The 16522-nt window shown below is 38.3% G+C and overlaps 1 protein-coding gene across 5 annotated transcripts in view; it reads right to left on the bottom strand.

Moving 5' to 3' along the window:
• Nucleotides 1-16522, bottom strand: part of UTRN (utrophin) — a 560266-nt gene that overhangs the window by 66539 nt on the left and 477205 nt on the right. For all 5 annotated transcript variants that reach the window (XM_074990438.1, XM_074990437.1, XM_074990436.1 and 2 more), the window contains 2 exons: nt 11462-11547; nt 4248-4405 (listed from right to left, as the gene is read on the bottom strand). In XM_074990438.1, the coding sequence (XP_074846539.1) occupies nt 4248-4405; nt 11462-11547 (244 nt within the window). The remainder of the gene's footprint in view (nt 1-4247; nt 4406-11461; nt 11548-16522) is intronic.

Genomic DNA, 16522 nt, shown 5'->3' on the forward strand with positions numbered 1-16522 from the left:
AAAAGAGGAAGAAAATCAAGACAAGGGAGAAGAGAAGGTAATAAATACAGAGCTACCAGTGACCACATTGTAAGATATCTTTGTATAGAATGTCAAGGGAAAGCAAGACCTGCACTGAAAGGCCTCCTGCAGAGAAGGCACACTTGCTTGTTGATGTAAGATGTGGCAACAAGCCACCCAAAAATGAGAAAGTATTTGTATGTAATTACGTGTCGTGGCAAGGCTGAAGGAAGAGTCTACAACTTTGAGGGCTTTGTCTAAAAAAAGCCAATATTGTAAGCCAAAAAATTATCTACATCGGAGGTGGCCAGTAATTTTTGGAGTGCCTTTTGTCATGCAGTACTGATTTGCATTCAGAATGTACAGGCATGTTTGCTTGACACCTGAAACAATGCAGATTGGGGCAGGCAGGATTCGGCCAAACCTTTTAATCTGGCCTGGGGCCTGCCCCCACAGCACAGAGAGGCACCACTTTTAAAGAAGCTGGATGCTCCATGCAGCTCTTGTCACTGTAGGGAGAGAGGGAAACATCAAACATCAATGCTAAGCAGTGCTGCATGACAACAAGGGACTCCAGGATTCTTAACCTATTTGCTGCCCAAATAGATCCCTCACAGTAAGTGGAAACACCAAGAAAGAAAGTATTGTAATAATGAATTCTATCCATTCGTAAAACATTTGTTTTCACAGCGTTCAGGACAAGACAGCTCTGACACATCCATGTGAAAATATTGTCCAAACATGCCTTTACAGCAGAGGCTGAACTGGCAAAGTCCATCCAATAAAAGAAATGGAACTTTGTTCTTAGTAACAAATGATGTCCTAGAGTGTACATTCAAAGGAGAGATTCTGTATATGCTGAATATCAGGAGAGATTAAATTGATCCTTGAGAGACAGCACATCAAATACCTTGGTGGTGACACACAAAGTCCATCACCAAAATCTGAATTCTCTCTTCTAGATAGGACTTGAAATATTTAAGACCAGTGACAGAAGGCTTAGGATAGGTCCACATGGCCAACTGCCCTTGATCTTAAATTGAGCAAATTATTCATGAACCTAATTCATAGATTCCAAAACCAGAAGGGACCACTGGTATCATCTAGTTTAATGTAGGCCATAAAACTTCCCCAAAATGACTCATAATAAACATGGTCTTCACTCCAAAGGAAGAAAACAGCTCAGATTGAAATCTATCATTTTTCACTTATAAAATCAGTTTGCACCACCCAATGTTTCCAAGTTCCGAACTAGTAACAATGGAATAAAGTATAAAGACTGGGCAAAAATCCTAGAAGCTGCAATAAGGAAAGGCAGAAGAAGAAATGTTGCCTCTATTCCACAGAAGTCTTCTCATATTCTCTTTTGTGGGATTTACTAAAATCACACTACTATTACGTCTGACATCCCACGCAGTGAGACTTATATACAATATACTGTCTTCTCAAATTGATTCCTAACATTGTTCAAAGGCAGTCACATTTACAAAAATAATACATGCGGCCAACCCAATTATCGCTACCAGATGATTAGAGCCTTGGGCATCCTTTTCAAATTCAAAATTTGGTTGTGTTCCATTAGAATGTCTTATCTTTCCTCCTATCTTCCCTAAAAAGACAGACAGCCCCAGCAACAGCTTTCACATAGCTGAACTGCAAGACAAGGAAATCCTGTACTATGATCTATCTGCTGCATAAAGACTCCCAGACATATTCAGGACTGTGGCAAATATTGTGAAATTACCAGTTCCTTTGTCAAAAAACTAACACTAAATAATTTCTTGATGATGGGTAGTGCCAAAAATGACCACTCCCTTAACTGCTATGATCCAGTCTTGTTTCAGCCGAGGAAAGCATGTTGTTCTCACAATACAAGTCTGCACAGCAAGTGATATGTAGGATAAGTAACTTCTACGATAAGATTTAACAGGGATTAAAGGGTACTGTGACTGCCATAAAACCAAAGTTTTTATGATACTTTCAGATGTACACTGTGGATCTTTTCTTGATTTGATAATTCATTGGAATTTCCTTTTATACAAAACTAACACCTTTTCCAGCCCTGCTTGAAGGAAGACCTTGCCCTGCTGTTGCTTCAGTATCTCCCGGGTAAGAAGCCTGCTCAGTAGGATGAAGAAGGGGAAAGCCAAATGGGGCTTCCCTTTTAGGTATCCCTTCGGGGTAGAGTGAGGGCAAGGGGTAGATGCTTTGGTGCTTGTGTGGTAAATTGTAACTTTTGTGTGTGTTTGTGGATGCTGGTGAGAGCAGCATGCTTGTTTGTGTGGCAGCCTATTCTGTCCCTGGTGAGAGCAGGGAAGGCAGGGGAAGGTTCTTAATGGGAGGAAGTTCCCACCCATACTGAAGGTCGAGGAAGGGTTGTGTTTATTCTTTTGTTTTGTGTTTAGGCACAGATGGGTTGGCTAAAGGGAAGGGTTTAGAATCACAGACAAGACATTTGATAAGTAAGCTGGAGAAGTGCAGGCTCAGCAGAACTACCATGAAGTGCAGATATAATTCGTTAAACGACTACAAACAAAGAGTCATATATAATGAAGAGAATGCCAGATCTGAAAGAGTGGGAGGTCTCAAGTGGGATTCCTCAGATAGCTGTTCTGAGTTTGGTGTTAACATCTTTATTAACAACCTGAATGTAGGAAGACAGCATATTGAGCAATTTTGTGAAAGACAGAAAGCTGGGGGAAGGGTTGCCAACCCCTCAGAATATAGAACTGATATCCACAGGGACCTTATAAATTGGCAAATTGAGCTATAAAAAACAAAAGGAAATTCAGGAAACACAAATGGAATGTATCAGAGAGGTAGCCACGTTAGCCTGTAGCTTCGAGAACAAGAAGTCCTGTGGCACCTTATAGACTAACAGAGCTGACAAGGTCTACTCAGCACAGTGGAAATGGCCCATTATCAAAGACCTTGTCAGCTCTGGCCCTCCCTCTTACTGGGACCCCACTCTTTAAATGACCCTCTGAAACCAGCCCCCCCACTCATGCATCTGATGAAGTGGGTCTGACAATGAAAGCGTATGCTCCAAAATTTCTGTTAGTCTTTAAGGTGCCACAAGACTTCTTGTTGTTCACAAATGGAATGTGTTACATTTAGGAATGAAAAACCAAATGCAGGAGTATAGAATGGGGGAATAACTGTCTTGATGAAAGCACTGCTGAAAAGAATCTGCAGCTGTAGTGGATCACAACAATGTGATGTTATTGCAAAAAAAGAAACACAGTGTTGGCCTACTTTAAAAGGGACACAGTATGTAAGTCACAGGAGGTGACAGTACTGTATCACTCTACTTGGCGTTGATTAAATTGCAGGTGGAGTACTGTTGTCCAATTTTGGTCACTGCTGCGTCAAAATGATGTAGAGAAACTGGAAAGGATTCAGAGGCAAGCAAAGAAGATGATCAAAGGAGTAGAACATAAGCCAAATGAGCAAAGGCTGAAATAATTGGGTATGTTTGCTTTGGAAAAGAGCAGATTCAGTGGGGCTATGATTGCAGTCCTCTAATAACCAAAAGGTTGTCATACAAAAGATGGAGAAAAATTGTGCTCTCTTGCCACAGATGGCAGGACAAGAGGCAATAGATTCAAACTAATGTATAGCAGACTTATAGTTAGCTTCTTAACTGTGAGAGCAATAGGACAACGGAACAAACTGCCTAAGGAGGTTGTGGAAGCTCCCTTCACTAGAGGTTTTCAAAAAGAGGTTACACCACATCCTGCATCTTGGCTGAGGGTTAGACTATGTGACCACCCCAGTCCCTTCTAACTTTGCTGTTCTATGATTATGATTAGTGTGAAAGACAGAGGAAAGTCATTATTACCACGTGAAAATTTTGGCCTATAGATGAACTACTTTAGAGTAAATAAAAATGTTTTAAATATTTTTCACATATTTAATATTTATTTATTAATGCAGCTCTACTTCTTGAATTTTTTGAGTTTCATAGTGGCCCAGTCCATACCTTGAAACAATTTACACATTTTGACTTTTGATCTTCCTTTTGTTGGTCTTCCATGAAAAAGCTGCATTTAATACACATTCTAACTGCACGTTTGGATGACGTACTTTACACCTTTTATTATTTTTACACTTTCATATGAAGAGACTGTCTGCTAATGCCACAGTTGATTTTGGCCTAAATGAAATTTCTGAAAATATAAAAAAAGGAACAAAACAATAAAGATACTACTGACACATTCTAAACAAAGAGAAGTTGTTGATCTTACCTGCTGGAAGCAACTACGGACACTGGGTTCAATATTACTACCACCAAAAGCTGCTACTTCTCCAAGCTGCCGGGGAATCTGGATGGCATCATGAAGCAACAGGCCAAGCTGCCTCTGGTCACACATTTCTGTAGGTCCGGCCACTTCCTTAAAGAGATCTGCAATTATAGGCAATCAATGGCTCATAAGTCATTTTAGTCTCAACTGCTTTTTTTTTTTTCAATTCCCTAATTTATTTATCTGCACTTCGGCTCTATGGGTTTTACAGTATTGCCCATTATAAATGTAATAAATGGGTCTGATTATCCCATGGCTTACAACAGTGTTATTGTAGTGTCACTCCATTATTTGCAGTAGTGTTTGTTTCTGATTTACAGTGGTGTAACAGAACCAGGCCAAGTAAGAGTAATTTCCTGCTGCTTATCTTAATACCTTTTAAAACAAGAAATGGAAAAGGCACTACCATATTACAACTTCCGACAACCAACAAAAATGCGGGAAATACCGCAAGACAAAATAACATAGGATTAAAATAAGACATTTGATTTAACAAAACATTTTCTATGTTACCACAGGAATAATTTCATATATTAGACAAACTTATACTAAAACTTGAGCTACCAGCAGATTGGTATGGGGCAGAATAAAAATTGCATCTGAACTGAAAGATGTCACAGTTGGCACAAAGTTGAAAGATTTGAGAACCAGCTCTCTTACCAATGATCTATCTTCAGCTACTTATGCTATGTCTCTATATTTGCTACTACACCCCTGGATAACTGTATCCTTCCACGCACTCTCTCTTCACTGATCCCTCTTTTCTTGTGCACATGTCAACCCAAGGGGGCATAACTAGGATAGGGATAAAATTTAGACAGGAAAAATTGAGTCTGAAAAAGGGAAGCAAAATAGTTCCTGACAGTGAGACCTATGGAACATATGAATACTTTTTCAAGGGAAATGTTGGAAGGTATTTGAATAACTTCAGAGCTTTGTAAAATAGTTTGTAGGCAACAACTTTGCACTGATTACTGAACATGGATTAGATGCAAATCAAACAGGTCTCTTCCATTTCTCGTTTGTGTAAAATCCAACCACACAGAAGATTCTATCTAAATGATCAGCAACGAGATAGTTAATAGGGTGGACATTTGAACTATTATTAAATTTTATTCTCAGAGACAAAGCTATGTTGGTCTGTAGCTTCACAAGCAACAAGCAGCCCCATAGCACGTAACAAATTTATTTGATCATGAGCTTTCAGACAAGGAAGTGGGTTTTACTCATGAAAGCTCATGATGTAATAAATTTGTTAAGTCTCTAAGGTGCTTCAGGACTGCTTGTTAATTATTAAACTTTAGCTATGCAATTAATGGAGCAGTGCAAAAATCTCAGCTATTTTTCTAGGGTGCTGAACAAAGTTGCAGGAAAACAATTGTGCAGCAATTCATGTTCACTTAAAAAGATTTTTTCATATTTAAGAAACTGAAGGTGAAATCACGGGCCTTCTGAAGTTGATAGAGGCTTTGCCATTGAACTCAGCAGAGTCAGAATTTCACCCCAAGAATTTAATGTTTGTAAAATAAGGAATCTTTAATAAAGCAGAAACTGATGCATTCAGAAGAGTAGTACTGGAATGATGTTCTAGCTTATTTTGGTATTCATGTCCAATCTAAATTCATAGCACAACCCAGTAATAGATCCACCTACTGAATATACTTATAGATCCACCTGACTAGTTAGTTAGTTCTTCCTGTATGCTGATTTTTTCAGTACAATCGCTATTGTGGCATTTTGAATGCCAACCTCTAAAGTTGTGACACTTACCGTTGTTTTCCCTGGTGCTGCTAGATTCAATTCATGATCTCTCTTGTTTTGTACTTCCACATTTAGGTACTACATTAATCTGTCTCTAGGTCTTAAATATTGAGAACCTCTCTTAGAATCCTGTCTAGTAGGTTTATCTCCTGTATAAACCTAGTAAGACCTGGAGATACATGTTTTTTTCTTTCCTGTTCTGTTTCTTAAATCTCTTCTGTTGCCAAATGAGGTTTTCCATACCTTTTAATTCAAAAACAATTCATTTGTACAGTTTTTCAAATATTGTACCTCTCTTATATTTAAGATATATTATGGTTAAAAATCCCTTCTGAATATATTTCAAATGGAAAGACAGACAAACTATTTGCAAATGTAAATTTTTTTTTTTTTAAATTGGGCATATATGTTTTTTGGCAGTTGGGGGCTGATACAAAAATTTAACAAAAGGGACATCTGGATTATCAATTGCATTTTGTAAATTTTTCTGCATTTACTGCTGGCTTTAGCTTCTTCCTCTTAGGTTTTGAAAGTCCTGGTCAGTTTTCTGGGGAACAGCAGTTGGGATTTTTTTTTGTAGCTGCTATGAGACTAGATTTGCAGAGCTATTAGGAGGACAGCTACCACAGGCCCCCACTCCAGTGCTTCTGCTGGTCTCTGTGCCCACTGGAATCTGGTGCAAAGATGGGGCACCCAGGGCTGAACAGCCACCATGACCGGGAAAAAGATGGAAAAACATCTTCACAAAAAGTATGAGATGAATTAAGATGGCAGAGGGCAAAGAGAAAGATTATTACTTGAGATTCATTTGAAACAGAAGGCATAATTCACAACCCCCACCCCCACCCCCACCCTCCTTCTGTGAGTAACCTAGGAAGACTGACTGTGCTGGAGCCAAAGCAGAGAGAGGGCAGAGGCTGTTCCCCGCACTGGGGCCCCGCACCAGCAGCTTCACTGTGTTCACTGCGTTTTGCAGAGGAAAGGAGTCTTCTGAATCAAGAATACAATGAATACATCGAAGCTCTAGCACATTCTGCTAGCCTAAAAACATTAACCCTGGCAGGTGAAAATGCTGGGCTGTGGCAAGGGATAACATGTTGATGGCAGCTCTGATGGGGAACACATTATCAGGGTGTTTTGCCATAGTAGACGAACCCATTAACCACCTTCGGAGATCCCACAACTCAAAGATTTTAAGAGATTGTATGCAGGCTGAAACAATTAAGTAGGTTTAATTTAAAAAAATAGGCAGGAAAGGTGAGATGGGGGAATTCAGACCGTAGATACAATGGTAGTAGGTGACCCTAATAGCATAATACCAAAATTCCGAAGAATGCACACCTACTCATCTAATGAATATGACTGCATGTAACCTTGTTTTATTAGAAAAAGAGTTTTGTGAAGAACTATGACCACAGGTTGGTAACTACAGCAGACACTAGGCAGCACAAGAATGTTTGTTCAACAGTTTGTCATTCGCAGTAAAATTTTCACAAGCGTGTTGTTTCTGTCTTTTTTGGCAAAGACTGCTGAGTCATCAAATAAAATATTGAGCATTGTCAAGTCTGTGCACCTGCAAAGAGCCCAGTAAAAGAGACACTGTAATTACAATGAAATGGCCTCTGTTAGAAGTGTAAGCAGAGGAAAAAAACGTGTTGACGACTAATTGAATTTTCAGCATAATTTGTTTATCCTGATTGTGTTAGAAATGGGGTGCACCACCCCATCCCTTAAAAAATCTTGCAGTATTAGCAGTTATAATCACTATAAAGGATGAGAAGACATTGGTTGATATTCGTACAGCTGAAACGGAAAACCAGTTTTCCCAGATCTTGTACACTTCCTGAAAACTGAGTTACTCAACCAAAAGTAAAGCTCTTTCAATAGACAGTCTCCCTTGTGGCATCCCAAATTCTATCATTCTTGAGAAATGGAAGGCATCAGCCCCAAAGCCAAGGTAACAGTAAAATTTAGATGTTTTCTGGCAGTCTCTGCAGGTTTTAAATGTTATTCAAACTTAGCCTCGTACACTGGGGATGAGATCTAAATTCAGTACAGTGTTCAATAAATAATTTTACAACATATTAGTTATTCACATCAATTTATCTTTGTTTGCTGCTCAGGAATTGTCAGCAAACAGAATGGCTTTTCTTGATCTTGAATGCATTTGAATTTTGCCAGTTGTTTTCAATTAGGAATGGAATGAAGTTTTCTTCTGTGATTACCTGGTAACCATTCTTCAAGTTATGTTTTTTAGTTGTGACTGGTCAGATACGGCTTTTGACATTGCTTCTGTTTCTTGTTTGGATGAGTGTTAAAAGAACTTAGCCATGAATAGTCGTATGTGGATTTAAGCTTCAGTTTCCATGAATACTTTCCATGAAATATGCTTTCAAAGAACATCTGAGCCAGTAGAACAAAGTAACTCACAAGTGGCCTATTCTTGTCTGCAGTATAAATTATGATATATATATATAGATGACAGTAATAATAGTAATTAATTATGGGCATTTTGTTTATTCTTTCTAGTATTTCAAAATTAGCTTGGGTTATACAGTTATTAAAGCAACTAATGAGTATTTTAACACATTTGTTAATTTTTTTGTTTGCTGTATACCTGTAGTTTCCACCTCATGAAAGTAGTTAGGCATATTTTTTATTCTATCTGCGGTCGAAAAATCTCACAGGAAAGTTAAGCATGAGCATTTTCCTGGATAGGGATTCTTGTTTGAATTGGGGCTTTACTTGTGTGCTCTTTTTTCTTAACACGACTAGGAGCTCTATTTGATAACACTTTTTTTTTTTAAACCCAGTGACTACACAAATTGCATTCTTATGAAGAACACTGGCTGGAGGGCGGGGGAGAGCAGTTGAATTTTATCAGGAATTGCGACCCCAAAGTGTATTCAGAATGCATCTGTGTCAAAGAGCTTCTACCTGAACAGGACATAAACTTGGCTGTATGTGGTTGCTAAACAGATGATAAATTAATAGTGTAATTGGAAGAGTAGCCCACAGGGAAATTGCCCTTCATCTCCTATGAAACCAGATTCCAAAAAGCAGAACAACCGAGGAAGATGCTACCGATAATCTGTGGGGATCATTGCTTTGTGATCATCTGACCATCCAGGTATAAGACATATAGGATTGATATGTCTTCTTCAGATTGATTTTGTAAGGGATGAGATGCAAGAGGTAGATCACTGTCAAGCTGGTTAAAGAAAAATTCTAAAGAACCCAAACAAAAGAAGGATATGTTCCAAAGTTTCTCGGAGATGACGCATGCTTGTTTATAGCACATGAGGACTATAACTTGCTCAAGGTTGCATTGCAAGTCAGTGGCATAGTGGTATTAGAACCCAGAAATACTAACTTCAAACCCTGAAGGATGGCACTAACATTAGATAACACTCGCACTCCTCTAAAGAAAAGTCTTGTGTTGTGACAAGCTCTGAAGGTTCATCAGGAGATGGGCTCTAAAGGTGGAAATTATGAACATCAAAGCTTGGCACATTGAAAGAGAACTGTACATAGAAATTAAAATAGAAAATTTGTTTATGTTAAGTGACAGGATAACTGTTTAAGTCCTAAAAAACAGGTCAGGAAGCTATTTAGACATCTAAGTCTCTTTCATATATGATGAGTTTCAGAACTGAACTTGTGATTGTTTTAAGTACACAAATCTTCTGACACAATCAGTTAATCTTTGGTGCCTCACAGTATCAAAAATCCTAATTTTAGTTTGCTCCTGAAGAGTGCTGTAAACTTTTAAGTCAATTATGCAAATTTACACTGGTCGCCAATTGCTTTTATTTTATTATTATAAATAATTGCTAAAGTTATCATTAGCCTAGCAAATTTACTACTCAAGTAAAGTTTGTAATTTAGTGTCTATAAGAATATTTAATTGACAAGGTCTATTTTACATTGCTGAAGGCAATTTTGTGTTTCAAAAAAATAAATAAATAAATAAAATAACCTGACCTATACGAAGTTTTTCTAATCTTTTGGTTGGCTCTTACCATTTTGTCAAGGGAACCTAATTCCCAGAGCCTACAATCAGCTTTTCATTTTTCCCAAATCCCATTCTCCTGCCTCATTTTGAATTTTGATTAATTATCTAGGGTCTCAACCATCCACCCTCATTCGTGAAAATAAAGACCAATTCATATGAACCACACGATGCTAGGGAATAGAAAAAAAATCCAGAACATGTTGAGGAGAGACTACAGTTGTACAAAAAAACAGATGTTTTAATTCACAGAACACAAATTTTGCTAATTTAGCCATGGTAATCGACAATTTCATGGAAATGTGCTTTAAAAAGCCAGTAATATATTCCCAGAGAGCTCTACAGTATTCTGTTAAAGATATAACAAATATTCTCTCTGAATACTGTTACTTCTGCTTTTGTGAAGTGTGTCACACTGCTGCTCCCATGACAAATAATTTTCAGTTTCATAAATCCATAGTGTAATATTAGACATCCCCTAGGATTGCATTAGTCCTTTGTTCTGAATTATTCATAAGGTACTGAATAACAGATCATCACTCTTATGAGTCTGTAACTATTTTTGCAAAATGTGGCTATTTTACTAAATGTTTTCAAAATTTTCCACATCCTCAAAAATTTTGAAATATCTAAATCAATATAATGTCATGCTTTGTTGTATTACACTAGGGTAAGGTACTGGCAGAAAGTTCAGATGATTAAGCACTATCTGCAAAGTGGCAGTCATTCTTCCTCATAAACAGCCACATTTAATGCAGCTGATGTATGGCGGTCTATTTCCTCATAGCAGTTTATCAAACATATGCACCTGTTCCTATTGTCTCTAACTTGTTTGATTTTCCCTCAAACTGAACATATAAATGTTCCATTATTGTTAAACAAGCAAAAAAACCTTTCTAAAAAATGCAAAACAGGACATTTTTCTGGCTTCTCCACAGAAGCCACACATAACCACTTAATCCCTCCTTACCATTTGTTGTAACTGCGTAATTTATCAATTATTGGCATAAAATGTACTTGTCCACACTTTACCACTATGACTGATGACAGTGAAAAAGCTAATGGTAATCTACTCATAAAAATACTCCTAGTCCTGGGCAAAAGAATTATGATTTTTTGTTTAAAAGCATGGCTGTGTCTTTTACTATTGAAAGCACAGATTCTCATATATGATGGATTTTTTGGAGCATAAGCTCTCACGGGCAAAGACCTACTTTGTCAGATGCATGTGATATGCATCTGACAAAGCGGGTCTTTTCCCACAAAAGCTTATGCTCCAAAAATCTGTTAGTCTATAATGTGCCACAGGACTTCTCGATGTTTTTGGGGTTACAGACTAACATGGCTACCCCTCTGATATTTGATGGAGTAAGTGCTTACTTACATCTATACTTTTCTTCTAGAAGCCCCTTGGAAAGAGACATCAATCCAATCTTCAGGGACTGCACTCTGATTTTTCCAGTCCGACCCCTGAAATAAAATACAATTAGTATTGTGGTACAGAGTCACTCCAAACTCTAAACTCCTGGCAAGATATAAAAGCTATACCTAAACCCTTCAAACAAGTTAATTCAGGTCTTTGGCACTAATAATTGTATTACAAGAATTCTCCTTCACAAAAACTCCTCAATGTGGGTATGTCATCTCAAAATTCCACATTACCCCCAAAATGATTAAATTGAGCACCGTTAAATCATAGCTTAATTTGACAAATGTGATTTACACAACAAAAAGTAAACAGCTGGGAAACATGCTACACAGTAAGAGATGAGGACTGTAAAATGAAGTTGAGCTCTTATACCGTACAGACATTAATGTTTTTTACCCACTGTGCTTCATCTCTCTTTTTACAACATTTTGGTGTATAGATGCATCAGTACACAACAGCTGAAAATAAATATGCTAATAAGAGAATTTGGTGCTGTTCTCAATACGACTTCAGACTCATGCTGTGTGACATTTAAAAAAAAAAAAGCACACTGGGCTCCAAATGATACAGTTTTACACTCATAAGCAAAATGCAGTTCGTAATTGGTACTAATGTGATATAAATCAGAAAACTGGGAGGAAAGCACCATCATCTAAGAAAGTGCAAAAGCTTGTTTCAAAAACTGCACTAATTAACAACTTGCTGATTTTTGCCTTAACTAATGACCCTTCCAAGACTTGGAAAAAAAAGCCACACACATTGTCTTCATTAGAGCTGTTCTTAAAGCAACACTCTCTCTTTATCTCTCTCACACACACTGTGAAAACTGAAAGTATTTTCTTCAGATAATTTCCCCAAAGTTTTTCAAAATGGTCAAGTTGTCACAACCTATCCCCTCTTGAGTTACTGTTCTGATTTGGATCTATTGTCACTTTCTTATTAAAAAATACTTTGTCCCAAAATTCTGGACTACTGTAATTCTAAACTCCCATTCCACGCTGCTAGTCCAATTTCAGAATTCCTCACTCAGCCCAGACTCTTTGTCCTCGTCCCCACTGCTAAACAATGCCAGTTCTTCCCTCTGTATCCCATCTCTTTATCAGATCTACTTCCCTCTCCCACCAACTGCTTCCCTCCTGCCCTACTGGTTCTCTATCCCAGCCTCTTTAACCAGCCATAGGGCTTCTCATCCAGTCTTAGTCTTGTCATCTTCTGGCTCTGATTCCCACACAGTGCATTTGCCACCCCAAGTCCCAGTGTCTATGACCATTCAGATCTAATCATCTTTCCTGCTGTAAATCTTAATTTCTGCCCATCCCAATCTCCAAAAGAAGTTTCTCCCTCTCTCTTGCTGGCCTTCCGTCCTAGTTCTCATGCCCTGGCTCCTTGTGTTCATCTATTCCACCCAAGCATGTTTATTGCCTTAACCTACTTCCAAAGACCCCTCACTGGCAAGATGGTGGAGGAAGCTGCCTGATTTGAACGCAGAGGAAGAAAACCTCTCTTCCCCTTCTGCATTTGACTGAAGCAACTTTCTCCTCTGTGCTGCCCAGACCTGGACCCAACACAGCAAACACAAGCCCAGAGCTGCAACTGCAGAGTAAGTCCTGCTCAGCCTAAAATGAAGGATACGAAGTATCCAGAGCATCTTTGGGGAATTTATCTACTAAAACATAAAAAAAAAAAAAAAAAAAAAAATTGTGCACTGAGCATGTGCGAAATACAATTTTACAAAGGCCTGTAAATTCATCATATTAGGGTGTATTTTTACAGGTATAAGAAAGCAAACATCCCTTAACACCAATGTCACTCCTCCCTGACCTTCATGTCCTTTCTCCAAAACATGGACATGCTGGAGCTCTTCAAAGAAAAAGCTCACCAGAATATTTCAGCCCAGGCAAAACAAGGTATGTTTCCTTTGCTTCATTCTGAGAAACAGTTGGTCCATTTTTGTTGGATTTTTTTTTAAACTCACCCTGAGACATACATGGAACACAGAAAATTTTAGCCAAAATTAGTTAAAGTTTTGGCAATTATAAAAAGCTGAAAACAGGGTTCTATAACAGGAAGTGGGTAATCTCAAAGTGCAATGCAACTAGCCTGACCTATAATTTGAACCCTACATACCAGAGCCTAATCTCACTATATTGCTCTAAAGGCATCTTCTGCGACACAACAGAGATGCATCAGCATAAAGTTTAAATGGACAAGACACAATGTAATTTACTGTGCACCAATCACAGCAGCAACGCACAGTTATGACATTATATCACTGTGGGATCCTAATGGAGAAGAGTCCATAAAGCCTCTATATCAGGGTCAGCAAGCCCTGCCTCATGTGCCAACAGGGACATGTAAGCCAATTTTCATCAGCATGTGAGGCAGGAGCTTAGCCCTGTCCCTCTTCCCCATGCAGCCCGGAGCTTGCTCAAAGCCCAGGCCACCTGTGGATTAACAAATGACCAGCTAACGCTACCAACCACCACCTAAATGGTATAGTTCTACATCTTCATTTATGTATTAATGAAGCTGTTGGAAGTAGGACAGTGAGTTTAAAAAGTTTCTCTAGCACTAGGTGAAGAGCTTTGAATCTCACAGAAAAGCTAGGGTATACAACAATGCCTATCACATGCATCCTACTTAATTTGATATGCAAACATGAACAAGCAACCAGTCTTTTGGATGACATTTTTGCTCCAGAATATCTTATAGCGCGAGGGTCAGCAACTTTTCCGAGCCAGAGTATCACCTTTATGGTTCACTCTTCCTAGGACGAACCATGGCTTTGCTATTGCTGTAAAATTGACTGATCTATTCACAGATGTTGCATTTACTGTAATTTCCTATCTTGTCCCATTCGCTGCCATCTGACCTAATTTCAAGTAACAAATGGGACAAGACAGGAAATTACAGCAAGTGCAACACCTATGAATAGATCACTGTCAATTTTACAACAATAACAAAGCCATGGTTCTTCCTAGAATGAGTGAACCGTAAAGGAAAGATAATGAGATGGCTCTAAGCAGAAGAGACTTGAATCTTACAGAAAAACTAGGGTATAAAACATTGCCTTGATATGCAAAAACACAAGAAAAAAGGCACACACAGCTTTTTAATACAGAAAGGACCCTTCACTTTAGGGTTACACAAATTTGGAAAGGTTGAATTTCCATCCGAAATACTACCTGATCAAGTAGCTATAAAACCAGCAGAAATTCCATACACGTTTCCTTATGGACACTATGTGGTTTGTTTAGGGTTCTAAGAATTACCAGTACTTATAAAGGAGAATAACAGATCATTGACCCCTATAAGCAAAGATACTGTACACAAGTTATTGTGTATCCCTTTACACATGTGAAGCACCTGCAATCACATAATCTATAAGGTTGTCAGCCCACTTTCCTATAAGTGATGTATGTTTCCTAAGATTGGACAATACACGATAACCCTAAAATAAAATAATATAGTTATTTATTTACATGTGCTTTCACATTAAACGTATGCAGATGACCAAGTGTAACAACCTATCCGTGAGATCTACTAAAAAAAAAAAAAAATTTGATTCCATGCACACACTTATCTCTCCTCGAAAAGACATTTAAAAGACTATTTCTCATAAAGTTCACATTGTGCCTACAAGTTATATTTTCAATACTGTATTTTTAAAGGTGTTCTGGAATGGACAAAATTCTCTTGAGGGATCATGTTTAAGTCTGAAATGTATTTGCAGTGCAGACACTAATTAACAAAACAATCTTTGGATCCTTGAGAATGTAACAGTTTCGAGGGGTAGGTTTCACCTCTGCTCCTTTTTTCTATCTAGCTTGAAGAATGAGTAATTCTCAACGCGTCAGAAAATACCAAACACAATAGACGGTTGCTGTCAGCTGTGTCTAAAAATAAATTGCTTCTTTCTAATGACCACATACATCAGCAGGCAAGTTTGATTACAAACTGAGAAGTTGTTCAATCTGCAAACCACTAATTAAATCTCAGGTTAATAGCAGGCGACAAACAGATGCTTTGGTAGGAAGTTTAATGATTTGGAACGCTGTACATATATATATGTAACACTGATGCAATAAACAAAGGAAATGCCAGGAGACAAATTAGTTCCTTTCTAAAGAACATTTCAAAAATGGCAATTAAATATGATTTTCCCATCTTTAATATCCTTGGGAGCGAAGCGGAAAGGAGAGAGAGAAAATATATACTCTTTAACTTTGTGAATAAAGCATCTAATATTTTCTTATTTTGTACCACAGGACTGAGGCCTGAATTTTGAAGAGCTTCACTCAGAAAAACTCATAGTGCACCTGGGCTGCTAACAATTACATTATTAATCTTAAACCACAGCTTTCAGACCTTTCTGTGGTTCCCCTTCCCCTAAGAACTTCACAGGATAAATACATGGTAGGTAAAGTCTATCCCTAATTTATAATTGCCAGTAGTTGGTCAATCAAAGTATAAATCAACCTAAGAGGAGAGAGGGAGGAATGCTGTTCACCTCTCCTCAGTAGGTTGGAAGAGGATACTTGGTACTGGTGAAGATGGGAATCCCACATCTGTCAGAAGCCCCATCTGATGGGTGGCCAATCCTTATGGGCCTGCCCCAAAAAATCTTAAGTATTTGGGTGACAAGAGACTATGAAGGGCATATGAAATCTCCCCAGGTACACCTCTTCTTGCAGGGGGAGGGTGGTCGTTCATGAGGCAGGAGACGTCTAACCATCTATATAGAAACTGATGAATAATGTTTTAATGAAAACTATAGTATTGATGTGATTCCGGGATTGTTCTGCTGTATGAAGTTTACATCAACAAGATGTAACAGCAGATGAACAAGTAACCCACAGTATGTCAGCCATGCAGTGACATGTATCATATCAGATATCACATATCCCGCCCCAAAACACAGCTACAGGACAATCAAAGCAGTCATTTGCATGGAAAGGCACTGCCTGGCAATTCAGTGAAATTTGGACATGCTGTAGGTAACTCGGTTTTCCGGCC

Source organism: Carettochelys insculpta, chromosome 3 (genome assembly GCF_033958435.1).
Source record: "Carettochelys insculpta isolate YL-2023 chromosome 3, ASM3395843v1, whole genome shotgun sequence".
NCBI classification, from domain to species: domain Eukaryota; kingdom Metazoa; phylum Chordata; order Testudines; family Carettochelyidae; genus Carettochelys; species Carettochelys insculpta.